Source organism: Gopherus evgoodei, chromosome 2, assembly GCF_007399415.2.
Source record: "Gopherus evgoodei ecotype Sinaloan lineage chromosome 2, rGopEvg1_v1.p, whole genome shotgun sequence".
NCBI lineage: Eukaryota > Metazoa > Chordata > Testudines > Testudinidae > Gopherus > Gopherus evgoodei.
Genome location: NC_044323.1, coordinates 193,989,085 through 194,006,352, shown reverse-complemented (window position 1 = coordinate 194,006,352; position 17,268 = coordinate 193,989,085). Strand labels below are relative to the sequence as shown.

Here is a 17,268-nt window from a genome sequence, read left to right as displayed (position 1 = left end):
TAATGTTCTGTATTAGCAGAAAAGAATATTTTTCATATGATTGAAAGGACAGCAAGCATCCCAATGTGAAACTGCCAAATGAAAGGCACCATCTGTTTAGGTATTGAATTCTGGTTTGGGGAAAGAGTGCTCATTTTTGAAGATAGAGACTGAGACTTAGAGCATTACTAGTGAGACAAGTGAGAGGACAAAATTACTCATACATTTTGGGTGAAATCCTGACCCTTGGGAGTTTCACCACTGACCTCAATGGGGCCATGATTCCACCCAAAATGTATGACTAATTTTGTCCTCTCACCTGTCTTGCTAGTAATGCCATTCTGTGTCTCAGTGAGTGAAGAAGAGAGGTAGGTGAATAATGTCATTCTAACACATCCCTTTTAGATAGGTCCTACTGTAGAATAGAGATAGGAATGTAGAGGATGGAATTGAATGAAAATAAACCTCTAATAAAGGTTCATGGTAAAGTTTTGGGTCACATTGCCTAAGCTGATGACTTTTGTTGCCAACTACATTTGCCTCTTTGTTGCTGTCAACAGGGGGAACCAGATCACCGTTGTATGGCGTTGGACATTTTGGGGGAGGGAGGGAGTGTGTTGGGAGACAGGAAATCTTCTGGGCTGTGAAATCTGTAGACCAACTCTTTGTTCAGGTTGCAAATACCTGAAAATCTTGGTTTATTTTGAGAGTACTGAGAGACCCTTGTTTAGCATGACAAACAGTCATGTTCTCAGATATTGTCAGTTTTTTTGTATGTTGATGATAATCTATTCTTGATGCAAGGCACTCTGTGAAACTAAGCCTAAGGTTGCATTTCACAATTTATGAAAACAGGTTCTGTGTTGTGGTAGATTGGGAGGGTTATAGCACTGATACAAAATGCATTGTTTTTTTAGTTCTTTGTGCAGCTGTTAGATTACCAAACACCTGTTAGAGGTGAGAGTATACAGATGTTTGACAGCCAGTGAAAAATAATAGAACGTGATTCTTTTGGCTTAGAAGCAATTTGGTAAGGTGTGTTTTGAAATGTAATTACATAGCTGTGCTGCCTACTGTTATCACTTAACATTCATTAACTTCTCTGAATATTGAAACAAACTTATCTTGTAATGGTGCTAATTTTGTCATATGTTTGCAAAGTGGATACTTGACAGAGTGAACACCTTTTAACTTCAAAATTTTTGCCACTATTCAGCTCTTTTTAACATGCTCACTAAGCAAGTAAAGTAAGTGGGGAGATGTTTAGTACTTTTTTTAACTAAAATAAGCAGGTGAGTAATGTACTGTAAATAAGCTTCTACTCATTGGTCTACAGAGATTTTCAACTTTAAGAACAAAAATAAGATAAAATAATGTATTACATTTTTATTTTGTATTGCAAGAAATGCCCACTGAGTTCAACATTTTCTTCAAGTGGCTTGTTGTTTTTAGTAATGATGCATGAACACCTTCAGTTTCATTGCGAAACATAGGTGTTTGGGGAAAATTAAATGGCACATGTTCCCTAAAATTGATTGCATTGTGTTTGTTTTTTGTCTGACCTGTTTCACAGGTCATTAATTTTTAGTTAGCTTGTTCATTAGATATATTTGCCTGTGAATAATATTAGAGTTCTCCTAATTCCAGTGAAATTCTAAGGAAAAAAATAAAACTTTGAAACTCTGTATCATTCATTTTAGATGTCATAGTTACAGCAAAGAAAGAACCACTTTTTTTTAAATTTTAAAGAAAATTTTGTTGTAAATCTCATTAAGCTGGCTAATGTTTGCCTTGGTTTCAACAATAGATTGTATTCTGTAGTGTCCTGAAATAGCAGACATGACCTTCTGATGGTGGTTATCATAATGCCATGAAATGGATAATGCTTTGGGCTCTGCTTTATTGTTCTTATGGATGTGCATCCCAAAGTTTACTGTGGGTGTTTTTTACATGGCCCAAAGTATGTTTCATATGCATGACACTCTGCTTTGTCATTGATCAAAATCTGCATTTGCATACTAATCTACAATAGTGTTTTATTGTACAACCTCTTCTAGATACTGTGGGACACGTCATAACATTTTCAAAAGTGTCTAAGGGGCTTAGGTGCTAAGCTCAACTTCAAAAGGGACATGGGCTCATAGCTTTCTCAAGCAGCTTTCTACCTCCTTTTAGGAGGTGCAGTATGTGTTTCCTCAGTACTGGTCTCTATGTACGAGGAACGATGGAGCCCTGTTCCAAAGTTAGCTAGCCACCTTTCCCTTGTATCTAACTATAGAAGCTCCCGCTTATTACGCGTAGCTCTCTTCTTTAATAGTGGTATCATTATCTGGATTTGGATTCTGTATATCTTCCCATTACCAGTTGCTGAATGGGCAAACCATTCAGGGAATTCTTACTCACAGACCAGCTGATGCGCAGCAATTGAGAGATGTTTGCTTTCCACTCTCCTTTTCTCTGCTTAAGACTCTTATACCAGAAGAAGTGGAAGGAGACAATCCTGCCTATCACCACCACTTTATGGCCATGCAACTAATAATTCTTTTACATCTTGAGCAACACAGATTGGTGATAGAAAGACAGCAACTGAAACATGTTGAGAGACCGTTTGGATGAGAGACATAGGAATATGCAGGAACAACAGAGCTGATTGATTGATAGTGTGCAATTCATCCATAATGATCTGTCTGATATAGACAGTAAATTATTCTGTAGATTGATGTAGGTCATTGAACAGCACATTGACAATCCCGTGTCCATAATTATGTTCAAACGGGGTCAGGATCAGTGACAGATATGCCACATAGGTATACCCAGGGCATGAGATATACAGAGAATTATTGTTCCAATGTTACCATATTTCGAGAACTTTCCTTTTCAACTTGTTCCACACGTGCACCCAGCTTCATTCAAGGAACCTTTACAAAGAAAACAGAAAAAATAGGAAGGGAGATTTCTAGAAGATAAGGTTGTAGTTTGCTCAGCTGATTATTATGTATCCATTTATAATGCATTTTCTAAAATTCTGCTTTTTTGGACTTAATTCAATAATAATAAGTCTCTAATGAATGGATAGCTCTATTGTAGTGTTGTAAGGGCCTGTACTCCCATTCACAATTTTCTGGTCTTTGTCACAGACTAAGTCCCACGAGTGGGGGTGCTGCTGGGAGATGAGAAGAGGGTGGGAGGGAGAAATGTGAGTACTTGTTAATTAATAGCATCCTCTCTGGCTAAATAAGGCACAGCATTGACAGTTTCCAGAGTTAGTCTTATTGAGTCACCATACTGTTTTTTTTAAGGGGCTTTAGGGGTAGGTGATTGTGTACATTTGATCTCTTAAGATATTGAGGTCACCTGCGTTTCCCCCTGCCCCAAGGCTTGAGAACCTGAGCTCCAGGCCCAACTGAATGTCAAAGCAAAGTCTACACAGCTACTTATAGCATGCTAGTGCAAGCCCTGCTAGCATATGTCTGTGGACCTGGGCTGGGAGGCTTGGTTCTGGATGCAATGTAGAGATACCCATAAGAGCCAAACTATCCTGTTATAAAGACCCAACTGCCAGGTGAGTCAGCATAAAAGCCCGGCTTTTCCATCTAAGGATCTAGAACCTGACATTCTGTCACAGGAGGCCTGCAGCCTTTCAGATCAGTGGATATCTTCCACAACAAACTCAACCCTGCCAGATATTTCACTTTTAAATTGAGTCCCTTGTGTATAGTCCTGTAAGAGAGTTGTTGAAAATCCAGCCTGGACCCTTCAAAGTCAGCAAACAGTCATGAAATTCCCAGGATTTTAGACTTGTGCTGCGTGGAAAAAGACAGCTTATTTGTATAAAACCTTTGCCTCCTAATCAGTTTTACAAATTTCTGTACGGTGTTGTGTTGTCTTAAATTGACCTACTGAATAGGCCATCCTGCCATAGAGGCAAGATTTGTGACCTTTGGCAGCAATGATCTTCATTGTTTAGTGAATTAAGCATTCAGAACCAAAGATTCACCAAAATTAGATCTGTAAAATTTGAACATGCAGTGATTTATATGTTCAAAACTCTATTTTGGTGCACACAGCAGCTAATTGCATGCACATATTTATATGTATAGAAACACATTTTATTAAACCGAGTCAGATACTTGTGGGTTATGATCTTCCTTGTAAAACTTGACTGTTTGAGTTCCATTTAGTAGTTGTCACAGCAGCTAGCATGAAACCACTGTGAAAGTTTTGGAACTAGTGCTTTTAGGCCCCTTCACCCAACATGTGACCATCTAACTGGTCTCCACATCCAGGGGTGGAGGAGGCAAAGTGCCGGAGGACACCTTCTTAACAGACTCTTATGTCACAGCTTTATGCTCTCATGTAAGAGAACTCTGTGTAATAAATAAATAAAATATATTAAGCCCTCCTACCCCGGTAGTTTTTAACTCCACACGTAAATCCATAGTATCTTATTTGTTGTAACAATATTATTAAACATTAAATTAGCTTGCCTAGTAGGACTGCCACCTATCTGGGTTTTTACCTGGACAATCTGGTTTTTGGCTTCTGTGCCATTTAGGGTTGCCAGGTGCCCAGTTTTTGACCAGAAAGTCCAGTTGTGATGTACTGACCAGGCAGCAAAACTCTGTTTATTGTGGGACAAGGGGAGGAATCAGGTCATTAACCCATGTCGGCCCCTGCTCAGCCAGAGCCGCCTCCTACCTGCATGCAGGCTCTTTGTCAGGTTGCAGCAGGTCCTGTCCAAGCCCGGAACAGAGCGAGCCCAGATGGGCTGGGGGTGGTAGGTGGAGATAATCCAGCAAGTGACTGGGGAGGGGAGGAGGAGCGAACAGTGAGAGAGGGAACTTGGGGGCAAGAGGTGGAGCATGGGTGTGCCTTGTGAGAAGAGGCAGAGAAGGGGGCTGGGTTTTGAGGGAAGAGGTGGAGCAGGGGTGGGGCCTCAGGGGTCTGGCTACCAGCATTTAGAAAGCTGCCAACTCTGTTGCCTAACTATTGTATAAAAATCCCATTCACTTCTGGTCTTATCAAAACAAAAGCAATTATTTAATTGATCGTAAAAAGATAAGTAAAGTGGCAGTACATTTCCTAACTTTTTTACAGCATATATAATACTTAAGAAATCAAATTACATCATTGATATAACTTTTTAAAATTTAACTTATAGAAACTTAAGTAGAATAATAGATCACGACTCCTTTCCTGACACTTTAATACTTTCTATTTATGCATTAATTGTAACTATCTAAGCTTTCATGTATAAATGATCTATGTCAATCTTTAATTCACTTCACTCCCTCAGTGTCATACAAGTCTTTAATAAAAGAGGGTTTTTAAAAAATGTATAATATTTGTGTTAACTTGCAACAGAAATTATTCATGCCTGATCTATAGTGCTATCAGTCTAATGGTGCATAGCCCCTGTGAGATCATATACAAAAGCCTGCCACACTAGCTTGCATGCCATCTTTAATTCATTCCTTGTAATGAACTTTGGGGGGGGGCGCACAGGTCTGTGAAATGTTTTGCCACCAATTCCACATGACCAGACAAATGCCACAGAAAGTGTTTTGTGAGCATTGTGGTTAGTCCCTTATTCTTAATTTCTTGCTTAGTCCATGAAATCATGCTCGCTCTTGGACTGATGAGCTTCCTTTCCTTGAGTTCAGTGGTCCATGCAGCTGGTCTTTAAAGAAGTTGGTTCTGCTCAAGCAGCTGACTGGTAAGCCCAGGTACCATTAGCAGTGTTGTCAAACCAAATCATTCAAAAATCATAGGGCAGCCCGCCCCAAAATCATGAGATGTTAAAAAGCAACAAATCTGCTTTCTTACTGGACTTCTGATTTTTGAAACTGTTTCACATTTTCAAGCATCTCTCCTCAACCATGAGGGCTAGAAATTCACATTTTTGTTTTAATTAAGTGAAAGCTAAGATTTTTCAAGTCATCACTTGGTTCCAGAAGCTGAGATTTTGAGAAAAATACAAAATATGATGTAATAACATTGCTGGAGCCTTGGTGACTGCCTCCCATGACAGTGGACTTAATATATGGAGATATGCCTATCTCAGAGCTGGAAGGGACCCTGAAAAGTCATTGAGTCCTGCCACCCTTGCTTTCACTAGTAGGACCAAATACTGATTTCTTTTCCCCCAGATCTCTAAGTGTCCCCCTCAAAGACTGAACTCACAACTCTGGGTTTAGCAGGCTAATGCTCAAACCACTGAGCTATCCCTCCTCCTCTTAGCCTAGGCTTTTCTCAAAAATCTATAGCTGTTGTACTTCTGAAGCCCAGAGTCATTTTGACATAGAGGCTGAGTTCTAGAAAAAATAATGTTTTGCCTTAAGTAAGTGTCTTTGTATTTATTATGTTGTGTACAATTATTGTTCATGTATTTAATTTCTTTTAAAAATGGCAACATTATCATTTAAGGCCTGATCCTGCAAACTGTTGAACACCACCTGAGGTATGGTGAATGCCCTTAGCTCCCCCGGAAGCACGCAACATGTCTCAGGAAGCACTGAGCTTTTCAGTATCCATCCCTTTTGCATTATATTTGAAGGGAAACCTGATGGCAGTTCCTGAAACACATACAATGGCAGTTTTCATCTTTGTTTTACCATTTTGTCTGTGCTATGGAAAAGCAGCAGAATGGTTACTCAAACCTGAAGCATTGCAGATATTCATCTGTTTACATGAGATCAGTTATTATACAGCATTAGAAATAAGACCTTTTTCCCCTTCTTCCTTGCCTGTTTGATTTTCACATGCAGCTTTTTCTTTATTTCCATTACAGAAATGGGCAGAGTAGTACATTTTTGTTTTTCATTTGGAACTCTCCAGTGCCCAGATTCTGATGAAAAAGTTTCCTAGGGAAATATTGCATAAGAGATTGAGATTTTTACATTCAGTATACTATAACGACACGTTGCCCTGTAAATAACAAACTGTGCTCCCCCTCTACACTTTGATTATTGTGTAGCTCTTACACATTGGTATCTTAGTTTTTATTTTTCCTCTAGAAAATTGAGAAGATGGAAGTTTCTGATTAAAAATAAGAATATTATTAATTTAAAATGTGTTATATACTTACAGCAATGTCAAAATGACTCTGCTTTCTGCCCAAAAACAACAGTAGTAAATTTGGAATGTCTTGTACTGTTGGAACATAGGATTTTATGTCAGTACAATTATTTTCATTATGTACAGTAATTCTGATGACATTTGCATGGTAATAATCATCATAGTATGATAGATTATTCAGGTTTCTGAAGATTGTGGTGTCCATACTTATTAATCCCATATGAAAAAAAAAAAGAGACCCTGGTATTTTTAACGTCTTCTTATAAAAATAATGAAGTCACTATCATTTTAAAAAGACAGAATTATATTCTTACACCCTGAAGGCTTCACAAAAACGAGATTCTCTGTAATAATGTGAAAGTGCCCAAAGTAGATCAGACATGGAGAAGATACATTAACATATTTGTAAAGGAAAAGTACTCTTTCTTGGCTTTTGTGGCTCATATATGCCATAATGCTACAGTGTTTTACAGTCCTTGCATTGTCCATTAGTGCAAACATGTCCAGATGAATTCAGCGTTTAATGTTAAAAATCTTATAACATGCCAGTTTGATTTGTAGCCCTTCATATCACAGAATGCTAATTAAAAGCATATTTTTGCATATGTCATGCCTTTCATGTACATATGCAAATAGATTCTATTGCCTTTCAGCTATTAGTAATTAACTTTATGAAGGACAGCTGTAATACATAATTAACAAAAATGTTTGCAAGCCCTTTTTCACACTGAAAGTTACAGCAGTAAAATTTTTGCTTATCAAGAGAACCATTTTAGTTTGAAGCTTCAGTCTGATATCTAAATTTTTAGAAGCAGTCACATGATATCCTTGAATTGATGTTAATGGTATTATCACCGGAAAAACGTTACTCAATAGGCTTCTATCTTTTTCATTATGTATGTCACCAGAATTAAATTACTGTAATTGAACTGCTTTGTGTTTGGTATAAGGCATAATGTTGGGTAATACATTCGTTGTTGTTGTTGATCATGATGTCTTGATGCCACTTGAGCAAAATTCCTGTGCACAATATAATCAAAAACATTATCTCCCCATAGCCACAAAAAGAAATCCTAGCACTACAAATGCTATTATTTTTTTCACTATGTATCTCATTAAATAATTAATATGTTGATGGTTGACCAAACACAAGTAATGATTGAAGGCCTGATCCTGCTCTCCTTATTCATGCAGCATTCTTACTGAAGTCAGTGGGACTACTCACATAAAGAAGGTGTCATGGTATAATTCCCCACTCTGAACCTTAGCGTCCAAAAGATGGGGTACCAGCATGAATTCCTCTAAGCTCAATTACCAGCTTAGTACTTGTAGCGCTGCCACCAACCAGGAATTCCAGTGCTTGGTACACTCTGGTCCCCCCAAAATCTTGCCCGGGGACCCGCAAGACCTAGATCTAGACCCTCTGGATCTTAACACAAGGAAAGTAAACCCTTTCCCTCACCGTTGCCTCTACCAGGCTTCCCCTCCCTGGGTTACCCTGGAAGATCACTGTGATTCAAACTCCTTGAATCTTAAAACAGAGAGGACAATTCACCTTCCCCCCTCCTTCTCTCTCACCCTCCCAGACTCTCCCTGAGAGAGAAAGTAATCCTAACACCGAGAGAAAATTAACCTTTCTCTCTCCCTTCCCTCCTTTCTCCCCACCAATTTCCTGGTGGATCCAGACCCAGTCCCCTGGGGTCTCACCAGAATAAAAAAACAATCAGGTTCTTAAACAAGAAAAGCTTTTAATTAAAGAAAGAAAAACAGTAAAAAATTATCTTTGTAAATTTAAGATGGAATATGTTACAGGGTCTTTCAGCTATAGACATTGGGAATACCCTCCCAGCCTAAGTATTCAAGTACAAATTAAAATCCTTCCAGCCAAATACACATTTGCAAATAAAGAAAACAAATATAAGCCTAACTCGCCTTATCTACCTAGTACTCACTATTCTGGACATATAAGAGACTGTATCAAAGAGATTGGAGAGACACCTGGTTGCACGTTTGGTCACTCTCAGAACCCAGAGAGAACAACAACCAAACACTAACAGCACACACACAAACTTCCCTCCCTCAAGATTTGAAAGTATCCTGTCCCCTGATTGGTCCTCTGGTCAGGTGACAGCCAGGCTCACTGAACTTATTAACCCTTTACAGGCAAAAGAGACATGAAGTACTCCTGTTCTATTAACCCTTAACTATCTGTTTATGACAGAAGGGTTGCAGGTTTTAAGGTTAAATAAATAGAAGGTTAGAGAATGTTATATAGGTAAAAATACATTTGTTTTTCAGTATATTACATAAAGTGTTTTTAAACTGCAAAGGGAATCAGGAACAAAATTGTTGCATATGTTGACAAGTGGTTTGTTTTTGTGATTGTTTTATGGTATATCTCTGTAAGAAAACCCCAAATTTGATGTAGATCTGTAAATTTATGTTATTATGGTATAGACTTTCAAATTTAAAAGTAGGTTATGATATCTTTATCTAACAGCTGATTAGATTTCATCTTCTATAAAATATGCTTAAGTATGTGTTTAAAAAAATACCCCCACCCATTTTTACAAATAGTTTGGTAAAAGCCAATTAAAATTAATCTTTTTTTTTTAGGGTGGCCTTTGTGATGAAAAAACACTTAAATACTCACTTACTGGGCAAGCATGGAGTTGGTACACCAAAAGAAAGGTAAAATACAGTATTTTGCTAGTTTACACAAATGTGTTCATGTATACTGCGAAAATCTTTTTAGATGTATTAACTACTCTAGTTTGGAGTCTATTAATATACCATATACATACATTTATTTTATATAATATATAGGCATGATCCTGCATTCCTACCCCACCCAAAATTCCCACTGGAGTTGTGTGCATAAGGTTTGGGGCTGGCTGTTTCTTATTCAGTGAAACACTGAAGCAGTGCTTAATTTTCAACCTGTGCTTAAATCTCACTGACTTCAGTGGGAATTAAGTCATACTTAAATGATTTGCTGACTGGGGACTCTATGGGTCTTATCGAATGCTCACTGAAGTCAATGGAAAGATTCTCGTAGACTCCAATGAGAGCTTGATCTAATTTTGTTTTTATTAGTATGGCCCAGGCAGCCATACTGGGCAAAACTTCAGTAGCTGTGTCTTGCCTTCCCAAAGACAGAACCAAAATTACACACAACCCATTTTTGTTTTTGGATTTGGTGCTTATAAATTTATAAAATATTTTACATTTTGAAACAAAAAAATAGGCTCCCTTAGGTTTTGTTGATTCACTGGAGTCACAACCACAGAGATAAGTGTGGGATCTGGAGACAAAAATCCCCAAACCTTCTCAAAATTTTGCGAGTAGGGCCAGAGGTATTTGTTGTTAAGTTTGGCCCATCTCTAATTTCTATACATTTGTTCATTTACTCAAGTTTTTTATATGTTTTTGCAAGTTTTGTTTATAAAAGTGTATTCTTCCTCTTTTAAAATGTACCTAGAATGCTTCATATTTTTAAAATATCCTATCACTGAAACAGTACTATGTTTACTAGGTCATCAAATATCAGATTTTGCTCCTTATTTGCATCACAGCTAATCCCACTACTTAGATTTAATGACTTTTTAGGCAAATTGAAATTTAACTGTTTCTCAACTGCCAAAACAAAACAAAACAAAACATTTAGTAAAATCATCCAGTTAAATAATGTTTAGTATTCACCAGTGTGAATGTTCCATACATACAGTATTCATCACTGTACAAGTGCAGTGAATCCCGGAATAGGTAAAATGTTTTATCATGGCAAGAAATGGAAAAGTTGTGTCTTTGCCATAATAAACAATATAAAAAGAGAGAAGAATCATGGCAAACAATATTTTAATTATTCAGTTTTTTTTACAATGAATAATGAAGAATGTCAAATATTTATTTTACAAAAATTGTTTTCAGGTATGTAATACCATTTAGCTAATATTTAAAAACCTTTAATAAAGAGCATACTCCATTGTCCTGGACATATATAGATCTAAATTTTGGAAAAATCATGGGAAAATGGGTAACTAACACCAGAATATTTTATGTTTTAAAGATGCCCTAAATATCATTTTTTTTTGGTCACCGAATTCATAGCTGTGACATTCTTTAATTATAGAACTATTACTGTCTTGGAAGCTGCCATTTTGATTTACTTTTACTGACAGTCCCCCATATCTGTATTTTTAAACTCAAAAGTCTTTTTTCTTATTAGAATGTTAGTTATTTTTGTAAGTGTCGCAGGATTGTGAGCCGTGCTACTTCTTCAGGCATTACCTGTGCACCTTGTTCATGATCAAAGAAGTGTTTTAAACCAAAAAGCAGTCAAAACTTCGGATACAGATAGAGGAGTTCCTCTTCAGAAAAGGGAAAGTAAATGGTGGCTTCAGTATGGTAGTAAAAATTCCTTGGTACAATCAAAATACTTTCCTTTGGGCCTTATTCAGCTCCCATTAATGACACTAGAAATAGAAGTCGATTAGGCCCTTTTCCCCATGAATTTACCATACGTTACTTTTCAAATGACCTTAATATAGCGTATTAAACTAACCGATCATCCTCTGGCATGCACATATGTTGTATATATGGATAGTGTGTATTTTTAACACTTTATCCCTTTTGGTGTTTAAGCCTTTTTGCAAAGTTTTCTCTTACCATTTGTTCAAGCAGAATTTTAGTTACAGCACTATTACATCAAAATTATTCAGATTTCCATTTTTTCTGGACTATAGCATAAGGGATGGAAGAAAAATTTATTACATTTATATCAATCAGATATAAGTGGTACAAATTGTTAAATGAAAACTCTTAGTTTTCATTGGGGGGAGGGATAGCTCAGTGGTTTGAGCATTGGCCTGCTAAACCCAGGGTTGTGAATTCAATCCCTGAGGAGGCCATTTGGGGATTGGTCCTGCTTTGAGCAGGGGGTTGGACTAGATGATCTCCTGAGGTCCCTTCCAACCCTGATAATCTATGAATCTATATTTGGTATCTTTTTTGGTGGCACAGTGGAATTCTGAAAAATATTTTGCTCTTGTGGTTTATGTTGTCACAAGAAGCACTATGTTCAAATATATCCTTCTACAAAGGGGTATTTACTGCCTATTCATCCAAAATACTGCATTGAAATAACTTATATTACCCTTGTGAATATGTGTACAATAAAATATACACACATCAGATCTCCAAATACACTATCTGTCCCTGAGAGGCACATTTTTAGTGTTCACCATCTCAAATGAATTCTTTAAACAATGGATGCTTTAATCTAAAACTGTTTTTTTTTAATCTGGAGCCCTCCTACATGCTCCTGTTTTCCCCCATCTTTTCCCACATTCCTCAAAGGCTTTTTGAACCATCAGCCAGTGTAGGGTTGCAAGAGAGTGACATGATGTGTTCCCACCTGTCACAGGCTTTAGCAAGCTGCTTTCACAGCATTCCAAGCCCTTGCTGCCCTGGAAGCAAAGAACCAAGCTCAGGATACTAATCCCAGTGTCCCATCTGGTAGCATACTCTGTTGCAGCTATTCCCCCTCCCCCGGCCAGCATAAACTAGTGATTTTTGAGTGACTTATTCTCTCTTCTTTTAAAATTCCTTATTTTATCTTTGAATATTTCTTATTCATAATACTTTTTTATCTGGCATGTCCTCTTAATGTACAGCAACATCAAGTAGTAGTGGCAAGACTATAACAGCTATATAATTTCCTAGTAGCAGTCCCTTGCTGGTGATGGGTAAGATTAAAGCAGTATAATCTAGTACAGTAAATTCCCAAAAAAACACTCTTTCTCTTTCCACATTTCCCCTCACTTTATGAAGGAGTGTAATGTCTTTTAATGGCTTTAGGAACCAAAGAAACTCTTCATCAGCATGTTGAACCATCACTTTTGAGCATAACTGTTCTCTAAATTAAGTTACGTAGTTTTCTTACCTATTTAAAATATTAATGCCTTGACTATAATTTTGCAAGCTTGCTATATTTTAATTTCTCTAGGACAATATAATCAGTTTATTCTTTATGTTTTGAGTTAGATTTTGCCCTCTGATACATTGCATATTTTAGCAAATACTAATAGAAGTTAGCTAAATAGGCTGTGACAATTAAATTAATAATGCATTTTGTTTGCAAGTGTTTAGTCTTCATGGTTTGACTGATATATGCAAAGATGGTAATTTATTAAAAGTAAATTCATGTAATTGTACTACAGAGTTTGATGGACCAAAAAAAGTGTTCAGCATGACTATCATCAAAAACAGAAAATTGAAATAAGTTCAAAAGGGTACACTGAAAAAAATGCTAAAATACTGTAAACACTGAGAAGTTAGTTCTTTTAACAAACTTCTGAACAAAGTATTTTTGATGACAAGCACTGTGACAGTTCTGAGAAAAGGAAAACCTTTTGTAATCCATGCAATGATGCCGGACTTTGGTAGCTTATTCTCTGCTACTTTACATCCTCCACAACTATTAATCTTCAATATGATACACAAAATGAGGGTGTTTTAGAGGCAGTGCTCAGCATGTGCTCATGCAAATCAGGAAAGCAAGCATAATGAGTAAGGTTGTTCTTAAAACATTTTTATGTGGATCTTATTTGAAAGGGAAAAGATGTTTAAAAAGAGAAATTATCACAGAATTTAATGCAGTTAAAATCAGATAAGCTTATACTAAAGAGAATTATAGTGAAATGCTTATGTATTTCAACAAAAAGTACTGCCTAGACCATTATAGTGCATCACCAGAGAACAGCTAAATCAGAAGTTGAACATTTTTGTACAAAAAATTCTCTACTTTTTTATTTTATTTTATTGGAACTATGATACTGATTTATTGTCAACTTGAATGTGCCTCAAAACTGGTATGTTATCTACCAAGTTCAAGGCCAGAACATATTTGGTAGTTCAGTGTCAGTAATCTTCATGGGACCTATAACTATATCTTATTGGCAGGATAAATCTTTCGTTGCACCTTTTATTATATGTTGTAGACAGTGTGGTCTGGTGGTGAGGGAAAAGACTAGCAATGATGGTGCTGAGTTCTAATTTGTGTTAAGTCACTGACACGCCAGCAGTGACATTATCATGCTGCAAAACTGGGTCAAAGAAGGATTTCACTGAAAAAATGTATCTCTAAGCTCACCTGTGTGTGTGTATGTGTGTGTGCGCGCGTGTGTGCACCCCATGAGCTAAAAGCCACTAGAACATTCATCATCTTAACCGACTTTTTAATTATGAAGCATGGCTCTGATTTAGAAATGCTTCATCTGAAGAGGTACACTGAACTGCCCTCCAGACATTTTTACAGAATGAGGGTAATTGCTGTAGAGTATTTATTTTATAAATCTTGTAGAACATGGTAACTGTGATTTCATTGTTCACTAGAACTCTATCTATTTAATCTATCCAGTACATTTTTTATAGTAGTATACTAATGAAAGAACATAACTAGTTGTGGTTGTATAATTATCTAGTCTACAAGGTGACATACCTGAGTAATCCCATTGAGTTCAGTCGGATTGTTAACAGGCATAAAATTCCTCATGTGCAAGTGTTTTGCAGAATCTGGGTCACTGTTTTCAAGAATCTTTTGTAAGATTGTAAATATAAGGCTGTTCTTAGATTTTAAATATTTTGACATGTTTTAAAGTACTAGCCAGAACGCTATAATGGGAATGTTTGTGATAGGGATGAGTACAGTAGTTACCGTTAAAAATCAACATTTATCCAAAGTTACTGCACAATGATCTCTGGGAAAACTCTGTTATTTTGTCTTGGAAGTGATGGGAAATACTGGGATATCACTCTGTGATAACTGGGGGGGGTAAATTTTGACATGAAAATTGTACACAACTGATAGATATGTTGCCCTTTGCTGGCAGTATGCCCATAGTCTCTGAGGTAAAGATGCCATTACATTTGAGCTATTACAATCACTATCATCACTGGTGGACTTAGATATAGAGATCTCAATAGGGTGTTAATAAAAGACAAAGAAAGCTGCCAGTCTCTACAAGAAATGTGTCCCTCAGGAAATTAAAAATTGTATGCCATGGCATATTTGAGATGGCTAGCTGCGTCTATGGGTTTCAAATCATCTTCAGTTGAACTGAAAGACCATGTCATGATTTCAACTTGAAAGCCTCTTAATAAACATCCTATAAATAAATTTACATTGCTATCTACTTGCAGTCTAAGTATCTCTGAGTGTTATTAAATAATGATGAAATATATACTTCAAAATGCTTTTATAAAAACCGTAGCTTATCCTAGGTTAAAAACAGGAGTATCTCAGTTCTACTCTTCAGCACACTGTATGAGTCTATGCATTTTGGAAAATGAGCTACTAATACACATGTGCAGTAAGCGACATCCTAAAATATGCAAGAATATATGCTATTTCTTAGAGAGCATGATTAACCCTAAGAGGTAAACTTCCAAAATGATGAATGGAGTATTGGTAAAACAAAATAAAAACACAAAAGGAGTCATCCAACTAAAATCCTATGTATGGTTAGAAAAATTACCCCTTACTATTTTATAATTAAATGTCAATGACTTGACATGGGTATTTCTATTTTGGATCTAAAAGCAGAGATGAGTGAAGTGCTTCATCCAAAACCTTTTCTAATTCACTTAAAGAAACTGAAACCTCCACCTATTCCCTTCTTCTTCGGATGAAGACTCAGATCTCTTATTAAGTTTCTGATGCTGCTACATAGCACTCTGTGGCTTTTTGGTTACATGGTAATTTAAGATTTGACCATTCATCCATTCAGACCAACATGCTTCCTCCTCAGTAGCTAGTGGCAGACCTGGTCCCTTAAAAGATGTTAAAATTCATATTTGCATACTGTTGAAGATACAATGCTGTACATGGAGGGAAAATCCATTCCTTATTGGTGCACTTGATCACATTATGACACCATTAAGCATAAGATTTTGATTGTCCTTATTGTAGCTTGCATGACAACCATTATTAATAGTTGTCAGAGAATTATGCTGTCATTTTTAGAAAACCAGCAAGAGCATCTCATTTAGTATTGTTCTGAAAGATTCCCCACCGTGGGTATGGTTCATATGAATAACCAAGCAGCACTTTGGTAGCACCAGTTTCCAACAGGGGAGTTTCTGGATCCTGCCATCAAGCCTGCTACCACCTTCTGCTGCTCCTTGGCCAGACCTTATGTTAGAACTGGGTGAAATTTTCCAAATTTCCAATTTTAATTTAAAAAAAAGCATTTTTTGTGACAATTTTTGTTTTTTTTCAACTAGCTCTACTTTTAATAGTTTTCCTTGAGAGTAATGAAGACTCTCCCTAACTGAAGATGTCCTACTAGTGAGGGTGTGAGGAAGATGGAAGAGAGCCATGGAGCCTTCCCTGAAGAGTTGTCCTCTCCAGAAAAAAAGTCTCTTCTAGTTTCTCAATGAAGGTTCCTACTTACTAGTATTATTAGGTTTATGATAGCAGGAAGGGAGAGAACTGAACTTTCGAGCAGTTATTAAAAATTCTAAGTTTGCCTGAAGGCTCATGTAAGCATACACAGTTTTGGATGCTTATCTGAGCAAAATATATTGAAGTTGGCCAACAAGTGGTATGAAAGCTTATCTTCACAAATGGATGGGTACAAATCAAAATTTTATCTAAAAGAACAGAGATTTTAGATTTTATAGACCTAAAAAAAATTATGTAAAACAAGCAGATTTCTTTTGCTCCCAGTTATTACTTGTTCTTCCCATTAAAAAATAGAAACTTATTAGTTTGGGGAAAAAAATCTGAATTTAGTCTATTATACCTGTCAGTTTGCAATTCAGACATGGTGTGCAGTATTTTGGAAAATCCAATGTCTGGCTTCCATTCTTCCTTTTGAGAAGAACAAAGCTATATTTATCATGCAAACTCAATGATTCCCCAGTGAGCCTCTTAATTGATTTTAAGTATCATAACTAGGTGTAAATGGTGTTTTGGACCAGGTTGCAGGCAGTCTTGCCTAATAGTTAGAGCAAGAGTCAGGTCTAGTGGTTGGAGCAGGCATGCAGGTTGTGGAACGAAACTGAGGGTAAGGATCAAGCAGGGAGGAAGAAAATGGTGAAAGCAGAAGCAGAGGCAAAGGTGAGGCAGTAGCCAGAAGCAGAGCAGAAACCAGAAAGAAGGTTGGTGCAGGGTCCAATGTGGCCACAAAAAGTAATCATCTTGTTGCT

General features: G+C 36.8%; 1 protein-coding gene across 4 annotated transcripts in view; it reads left to right on the top strand.

Moving 5' to 3' along the window:
* Window positions 1-17,268, top strand: part of ZNF407 (zinc finger protein 407) — a 476,529-nt gene that overhangs the window by 185,559 nt on the left and 273,702 nt on the right. For all 4 annotated transcript variants that reach the window (XM_030552629.1, XM_030552631.1, XM_030552630.1 and 1 more), the window contains exon 4: window positions 9,673-9,747. In XM_030552629.1, the coding sequence (XP_030408489.1) occupies window positions 9,673-9,747 (75 nt within the window). The remainder of the gene's footprint in view (window positions 1-9,672; window positions 9,748-17,268) is intronic.